The sequence below is a fragment of the Cryptotermes secundus genome, unplaced genomic scaffold (assembly GCF_002891405.2).
Source record: "Cryptotermes secundus unplaced genomic scaffold, Csec_1.0 scaffold612, whole genome shotgun sequence".
Taxonomy (NCBI): domain Eukaryota; kingdom Metazoa; phylum Arthropoda; class Insecta; order Blattodea; family Kalotermitidae; genus Cryptotermes; species Cryptotermes secundus.
The window spans coordinates 944807-954075 of NW_019729902.1; the positions used below are offsets into that span (position 1 = coordinate 944807).

Here is a 9269-nt window from a genome sequence, read left to right on the forward strand (position 1 = left end):
TTCGGCTTCGCTCGGCGCATCACGGCTGGCGGGGGGTGGGGGAGGAGCGTCATCCATAGCTCAGCATGTCACAATATGCTTTGCGCAGTGCAAGTCCACCATAACCATTCAGTGCAATTTTATATATATATGAAAGAGAACCCCCAAGTGCCACATCAATACATCTTTGGTTTACTTAATTTAAGGAAACAGTAACCATTTTGAAACAGAACTCATTAGGAAGCATTCAAGACTTCAGAAGAGAATGCTGAATGAATGAGGGTAAGATATATATGGAGTCCAAATATCTTGATCTCTTGCCACAATTTGCAACTTGGTATGCCCAAAACCACAGGCCAGAAGTATTGCATAAGCAGCTGAGATTATATGCTAACAGAATTCGGCTGAGACTCCTGAAAAGAGTGAGATATGCAAATTTCATGTTACACAAAGTTGATTAAGATTTTGTACATTGAGAGCTTTTGACAGATGAAGCTGTGTTTCATATTAGTAGCTGTGCTAATAATGACAACTGGCAGATCAAAGGAACATAACAGCCGCATGAAGATTTCGAGTATATACATATGGTGTAACACTCTAACATGAACATGTGGTGGAATCTTTCTTTTTAACACATAAAGCATCATGAAAGGAAACATTTATCCTGATGTGTTAGAATTGTTTGCTTTCCCACAAACTAAAGATATCAAAACTGAGAAAGGAACTCTTCATTGTTTTCCAACAAGACAGGCCTCTACTCCATTTCAATCATGAAGTTCAACTTATTCTGAACACTAGGTTTCCTAATCAGTGGATTGTAAGATATGAACTAATAATCCAGCCTCCAAGAAGTCCAGATCTTAAACCACTGGATATTTCACATTGGGATATGTGAAAGACATGGCATATGCAGAGGATCAACAATTTACATTACTTGCAAGAGAGACTTTATGCTGCTGTAGTGACAGCCATTTTGGACGTGCTTTATCATATCTGGGAGAAAAATGGAATAAGTCTGGGATGTGTGCAGAGCTGTAAATGGTGCTCACACTGAGACTTATTAAGAATATATGAACATTTTGAGTTCTTCTCCAAGTAATAAAGTAAACAATTTGTTCTGTTTCATGTTTCATGAGTTACTGCATCTTCAAACTGGGGAGTTGTTTTTCAATGACCCTGTATGTTAATAAACAAGTAGCGTGAAACAAAGTGACATTGTTGGGTGCATGAATTTATCAATTTTTTTGCAGCATTTTAGAACCATCTTTGCCTGCTAATAAATACTGACCCTAGAGAGGAAATAACATATTGAATATTTCATAACCATTTGAATATTATCTTCATAATTTTGCCACATGATTGCAAACTTCATCTCCATCTCATATTGTCCCAGTGTATATATTTGGGGATTTGATGTTATTTTAATATAAAAAGTGTGACATGTGACTTTATGTTGACAGATTGACAGAAGGAGGACTTAATGCAGATGCTGCCTATCCACCATGTGCAAACAACAAGGCTGCCATCAACCTTGTGCTCAATGTTCCACCAAAGAATGCCAATGGAAAGAATGCAAATTCATCAGCAGAGAACAAACCAATTCAGAAGGTTAAGAAGACATACATTTAGCAGAAGTCTGTGTTTCTTTTCCTGATGCAGGCACACGTTACTCGTTTTACAAAAACACTGCTAAAAAATGTGCTGAGGAAAGTCAAAGAATTGTGAATATATTAAAGAGGAAAAACAGTTTGTTTTACAGTGCAGTGTTTAGTGATTTTGTTTCCTAGTGCTGGTAGAGAGGATGACATGGCAGAGAATGCTTATGGGGTGATCTGTGTCACAGAGGATGACAGGTAACATACCTTTCTCAGCTGAGACTTTCATAATGAAGAGTATGTTTTCTGAGAGAGTGAAGGCAGCTGATCATACTGTACCTTTCTTGGAGTTTCAATTCTTCCTATTTTATTGTGAATAGCAACCATGACAGGGAATGAGAGATGTCTTATCACATTCCAAGATAAGAGGCGGCTATAGACTTTAAACATTTGTTGTATTGAAGAATTTTATATTTGTAGCCTTGCTTGCATGCTGTGCCAACAGATGTGGAACCGACAACATTGAACTGAACTAATTTTTATAGGTTCATTATAGAGAGATCGTGATAATAGTTTTGCATGTATCAAGAGATGCACTCAGTGGAGTGTGCTTATGTGAGATGGAGAGAACGGTGCAGCAGTGTGCTTACAGTCGGACATATAAACATCAACACAGTTTTATAGAAATGAAACACTTTCTTAAAAAACAAAATTAGGTTTTTTTCATAGAATGTGCAGTTTGTGCAGTTTTGCATTGTGGGTTACTGAATATGATATCTTAGAGCAGGGTGTTTACAAATGCACTGATATTGCATACTCATTATTTTTAAAGTAATGTATAGACTAAATCTTTAATATTATTTACCACAGTAGTGATGTGAAGAAGTGAGCATGGAAAAGTAGATCAAACATTTCCAGTTCAAACAATAAACTCAAATCAGAGATCTCAAATTTCTTCATTCAGTAGAAAATTCCATGGGGATACACCATGTGGAGATGATGAATGTTATGAAGAATTAGATTTACATTATATTATATTATTTTAAATTGTGGTTTTTAATCACCCTGCTGTTTTATATGCCACTTTTTAAAGTCATATTTTTCTTTCCCAGTTGTGTGAATGTTGTGTGTTTTATATTACCGACTGTACATAGCCAGTGAACCCACCCATACTTCCAGTATTGTTTGTGTGCAGATAGTTTAATCCGGCCTGTACAAATTAGTGCTAAGATTCTCTATTGCATATTATTATTTCATATGCACACTTGATTCACCTACAAGCTGCATTATAAATATAAAAAGAAAGACTGAGAGATGAAAAAAAATTATTTGTATATAAGTAATTGTAAATAGTTCAGTTACATGCATTGTTAATACTACATGAAATAAATTTTCATTTTAATGATTCTGTATTAAAGTGAACAATTATCTCACAAGAGGAGATTTTTATTAAAAGTGGATCATATGAGAGTAGTAATTGTGAAATATTTCTTTATATTTTAATTTCAACTGTATAGAAACTCTTCTTGTGATGACACTAAGGCTTGGAATCTACTTACATACTAGTTATTAGATGTTAAACTGCGTTACTAATTTGGCTGCTACCTGACATTTCACGAATCCAGCACTGCATATATTTACAACTCCTAGTTTTGTAATGGTATGAGTGTGAAGGAACACAGAGTTGAAAACTGGTTTTCACAGGAAGTCAGTTTTGTGTGTTGTATTTTTATCCTTCCTTACAATGACAGGTTCTTCCATAAATTTGATGAAAAATATTCACAGAATTTGGACATATTCTTGGGCAGAAACTCCTTATAAATGTGTCATTATTAACTACTAAATACTCAGGTGAGTACTTTTCTATAAGATTTCCTATGTTTATTATAAAAGTATTTTTTGAGGTGAAAGGGATTAAGTGAGACCAATGTTGAAGATGTTTGTACTTCTGACATGATGCCATGTAACACAGATATCACCCAGAACTAATGGTATATAAATCAGCACCAACTTTCGTTATTATTTTGTGATCAAAGTGTAACAGCAAAAGTTTTCAGTATTTTGATTATTAGAGTATTTTGACAGTAAGGTGAAAGGAACTAAGTGAGACCATTGCTGGGGGTGAGTGTGATGGGAGGTGAATGGCAATTTAATTGTAATTCAAAATAGTGTGAACAGTATGATCGGTATACTGTGAAACCTCTATTTAATAGTTCTATGGAGAGCACATTAAACTGAGGAAATCTTAAGTAGAGGGACTTTAACACTGATTAGGACTGCTGAAGATGTATGAGAAGTAATGAAAACCTGAAGCTGAGGAATATTAAATGGGTGTTCCACTATATCTGAAAGGTTGGAAAACCTGCTCACCACAATATGATTGCAATATATTGCAATCATTAAGTGCAATGATGAATACAGTATAAAAAGCAACCAAATGAAATGTGTAAATTTCAGCAAACCACCATAAAAGCTGTGAAAATTTATGTGATTAAAATATGTGTTAGTTAAAGAATCTTTCATATATCATATTAAGATTACTGAATAAATTAAATCTGCAACAAAATATTTCCTTGATGTGTGTTTTTTTTTGGCAACTTTCTGGGTTTGTGTCTATGTTCTTAAAGAAAGGTCAGTTTGGTGTATAACTATTTTATGTTAATGAGTGAAGGAGATTTATCTTATGCCTGTAACAGACTTATGAGCCAGACTCTGCACTTCTAAGTACAGAATCCAGTGTTGAAGACTGGAAGTTATTTTGACTCGGTTAGAAGTTAAGTTGTACTTATTTTCAAGGGCAAGCTGAGTACTATGAAATGGAGAAGCACATTATGCAAACTTAGTGAAAGTATCTTTATTGATAAGCTTGTAATTAAATTCCTACATGGTGAATAATTTCTGTCCCTGCAATTCACAGCTTTATGGATTCCTTAGTGCCTTTAGATCTAAATCAACTGAAAGATCTGCAAAAGTCCAGTTCTATAAAATAAAGTAATGGTTATTCATTGTTGCTCATAATTACGATTTTTTATTCAAAATTTCAACTAAAGCCTCCTTGTATAGATCTTTCATCATTATCTGTTTTAAAATTCATTGTTCCCATGGTGTGATAGAATTTTTAAATATACCATAGTATTATATTTCAGCATCTTGTTGCATTGATACATAACTTGTTCACTTGATTCCGTCTCTAATGCAACATAAACTTTTATTTTAAAATGTCATTAAAATCGTATTTTATTTTAATGTTGCAACATGTTTCGGCCCCTTAAGGCCATCTTCATAGGCCATAGGTCATCATTTGAGAATGTGTGCCCACACTTAGACATATAATTACTGTTGCTGTTTGTTTTTTAAACAGTAAAATTCTAATATAAACACTCATTTCATTCATTAATAGGATGAATGTCCCAAAGTATTTTCGTGATATCAACGCAAGAAAGTCAAATTATAGTTAACAGCACATTAACTTAGATCCTTAACCTTAACTTTAGCTGCCCCCCCTCCCCATATCCCTCCCCCCAGCCATGTAACTGTTCGACAGGTCTCAGAACACCTACAAAATGTGTATAGTGTGAAGAGACTTCTGTAAGAGTGCACGTGTTAATCCATGGAAAGCAATGTAGTTGCGAGTGCGCAGTAAAGCTAAGCCTATTAATGATCTTCTGTACTGATCACAGGATCTTGAAATAAAAATTGTACTATTTTAATATAGACGTCAAAACTACCCTTATTTTAACCATTCTCGTTTTTGTAGTCTATCTGAATTACATTTTTTGCATTTAACATTCTAGTTAGTATAAAGTAAAACTAAGGTAACAATCAAAACAGTCACGTGATTCTAAATTGAGCATGAAATTAGTGAAATGGTAAATTATCATTGTTTAAGGAATTTAATCAGCTTATCACTAATTGGATAATTTTGACATTTAAGACAAGGTGCAGGGTTTCTCATTTGCTCCCTTAGTTCATGTCATGATTAAGGGATGGCTTGTCACAGTACAGTACAGTAATTTTAATATGCCTGACAAAAATTGCCTCTTGACTAAAACTGGTCAGACCATGGGCAGTCTGATAAATTTCCAGCCAATTCTGAATGCATTAAACATACATATATGTAAAAATTTAATTCACTGAAAGTTTTCATTGTCTGTCTGTGCAAGAGATGCTGAAAAGCATTTGTGACTTGTAGCAAACCCATTGCCTCGCAAAGTTCAAAATTTCTGTGTAACCTGTAAATGTTTATGTCAGGTAGTAGTCAAGTTGAAACAATGCGGTACATGAGCCTTAACAACACGTGATGTGTTCTGTTGTATGCGTTGCAATGTCAGACTATTGTAATGGAGAGAAGAATCAGGATTGCTGAAAGGATAAAAGTGCTTCTGTTAATGATTAAATTACATATGAAAATAAGAGGTGATAGCTTACATCTAAAATATTAAACAAAGGTAACTGAAATTGTGTCCAAAGTGAGTTGAGATGTATACCATTAGCAAAATTAGAAGTTCTAGTCCTTGAACCATTTAATAAATATGTACTTCTCTTTGGAAATTCAAAGAATCTTTATAATAGGGAATATATATGCTCATTTCTAGGAAATAATGTGAAATTATACATGTGGAATTTAGTAAAATTTATTGCCATGAGGACATAACATTGTCTTAGTTCACAAAAAATAATTTTTGTTGCTGATATACATACCATCTCGTTTTAAGCACTGAATCTAGGTTACTACTGTTACAGCAGAGTGTTGTTCATATACTGAAGTGTAGACAGACTGTATGGTACCTTTCTGCACCTATTTTTTTAACACTTAGCAGGCTAATTTTCTAGATGTGTTGATCACCTTTATGCTGTGACAGTATAATTCTAGATGAATATTATACTTTTAAATTATGGTAGGTTCAGGATATTTGGTCTCGAAGTAACTTCTATACCTTTCTTATTAAATGTGTCGGTGATTTGTAATAAGGGTGAAAATCAACTTTGATTCGCCCTTTGCATGTTCATTTAAATTAAATTCTGAAGTTTGAGTTTCTTCCAGGCCAAACATCCAATGACGACATATTAAGGGGCATGTTAAAAGGTGTTGATTCTAAACTTTTGAAACTTGTTTATGGAAACTGCATGTTATCCATTAGTATGAATTAATGGATACTGTAATATATGTATTGCTATGAATTGTAAGCTGTGCATATATTTTAAAAACTTCAGACCATTATTGTAAGTTTTGTGAAAAATACAACACTACAAATCAGACATTTTGTGCATTAAACCATTAATATGCCTATACCAACATAAATATGTAACACTCCTGTCATTTATTTACTTGCTATTAAATGAGCTTAAGTGAATCCTATCATCACAGTACTCATGTGAAAAAGAACCATCACTGCTGAGATATTACAAATCCTGCAGTTCTTGTATCTGTCAAAGCAGTTGCAATTGGTATAGTAACTAGCTATGGGCTGGACGACCGAGGGATCGCAGTTCAAGTCATGGTGGGGTCAAGAATTTTCTCTACTCCACATCATCCAGACCGGCTCTGGGGTCCACCCAACCTTGTATCCAATGGGTACTGGGGGCTCTTTCTCTGGGGGTTAAAGTGGCCGGAGCATGAAGTTGACCACTCACCTCCAGCAGCTAGTGCTGAGGTCAAGAAAATGTGGATCCCTACATCTACTCTCCCTTACACCTTCATGGCATAGTGCTTAATTAGTTAAGCACAGGGACAACTTAACCTCTACATTTTACCTTACGTATATCATGTGCTATATATTAATCTCATTTACAAATTATTTTGAAACTTTCCTGGACTGTTAGTCTTTCCTTAGCATAACGTCAAATGTTAAAAGAAAGCTGTAACCAGCATAACTGCTGTGGGATGGCAGCTGAGAGGCAGTGAAGGGGAGGTAACCCTGGAAACTGGTAAACTCAAAATCATGTGCAGGGTAACTGGCCTTGTGCTTCTACCACGCATAAATAAACTTCCTGCAGGTTCATCATGTATGGAAAAACCATTGCAGAAACAAAGAGCTAACAGCACGTGCAGCCATCCAGCATCTCACAGAAATCACACTGTGACATGATGGGTGAAAGCCATTGCTGTGCAATAGTGCGGTAAACACGTTGGCATGGCAGTGAATGAACAGAACAACAGAGGAACCATGGAAATGGTGCAGTCCAATTCAAGGCTATGTAGCAAGGACCACCAGATGAATTGAGCCCGTAGAGTTGTAAGGCGGTAAAATATAGTTCTGAGTCCCCCATAACTCAGAACCAGGAATGACTATGCTGGCAAGGAGCCATGGCAGTTTACTTGAGACCGAGTTGACCCAGTCTCGAGTTGCACTGTTACATGCTGCTACCGAGTAGTGACTTGTGAAGACATAGTAGTGATTTGCAGAGTGGGCAGAGTAGTGAAAATGATATAATTAGTTGTAGTTGTGAGTTAGAAGCATTCAGTACACCAAACTGTCAATCCAAACCCTGTGTCTAATCAATAACACATGAAAATACTTCAGAGGCTGAATATTTTTCACAGTGTAATATATTTAGTGCTAGTCATAGTGACCGAGTGGTCTAAAGCATGCACTGTCTTCGCTTGCTTGGAAGCTGGGATCATGGGTTTGAATCCCACTCAGGACATGGGTGTTCAGTGTTTGTGTGTGTGCATTTTTCTGTGTTTGTGTCCAGGTAGAGGGCTTGCGATGAGCTTATCACTCGCACAAGGAGTCCTACTGAATGTCTAAGATCTAGTAAACTGAAGCAAAACGGAGAGTTTCATGGAGGTAGGCCAAGGCCCAAATTGGGGTTGTAGTGCCAAAGGAAAATCAAAATATATTTTAGTGCTGAACTCAAAAATATAATTTTGAGCACACAGAAATATTGAATTACTTCTAAAAGAGTTTGACTATCAAATGCCGAAAGTTTAATTTGTTATCAGAGAGCACAAATTCGTTGTTTCATAACTGTCACTTCTAATGTTACTGTTGGAAAGAGTGGTATGACTGGGTACAATGAAAGAAAGGCTTTCAAAGTGACGAGGGTGATGCTCCAGCTGTCAAATTGTAAGTACAGACCATTTTTAATTTTTCTTGTCCCACTTTCAAAGCCACAAACATGGCATGACAACTGTACTTAAGGTCAAAATGAGGATAATGAAGGGTGCAGCAAGTCTTGACTAGCAAGATAGCTCTTTGGCCTTTTACTGTGCCCATGTATCACTTCCATTATTAGTAATATACAAAGGATTTATCTGCCACTACTTATAGAATATGATAAGTTCAAGATAATCATAAACTTCGTAAATTTAGAATTTTGATTTTCTAATTACATCGTTAAATTTAATGAATACCTGAGGGACATGCCTAAACCAGTCCTTGCACCACGACTTTCAATGATATGTTATGCATACATCCTTACGTTAATTTAATTCAAATAATTCTACAGAACTCAGTTGGGCAGTTGCATCGCTGGTGAACCTGCAGGTGAAATTTTACAAGTCAACCCAACATTTGAGTTGCCAGGGGCTGACCTAAGCCAACCAAACTAGTCTTGAGCCAGGCTATGGAGTGAGATAGACGTGCTGGATGGTATGCACAATTCAGCTGACTATCTAACCCACCTGGCCTAAACTAACTGAACCAAATACAAGTGAAATCCTCGAGGTCTGCCTAAGTGCCAAGGTGGATG

At 35.8% G+C, this 9269-nt stretch overlaps 1 protein-coding gene across 7 annotated transcripts in view; it reads left to right on the plus strand.

Moving 5' to 3' along the window:
- The window catches only part of LOC111865773 (semaphorin-1A), a 566056-nt gene extending 559223 nt beyond the window's left edge, over positions 1 to 6833 (plus strand). For 6 of the 7 annotated variants that reach the window (XM_023854041.2, XM_023854042.2, XM_023854043.2 and 3 more), the window contains one exon: positions 1440 to 6833. In XM_023854041.2, the coding sequence (XP_023709809.1) occupies positions 1440 to 1608 (169 nt within the window). In that variant the 3' untranslated portion in view covers positions 1609 to 6833. The remainder of the gene's footprint in view (positions 1 to 1439) is intronic. The other variant, XR_002843034.2, reaches the window with a different exon arrangement.
- The last annotated feature ends 2436 nt before the right edge of the window (positions 6834 to 9269 follow it).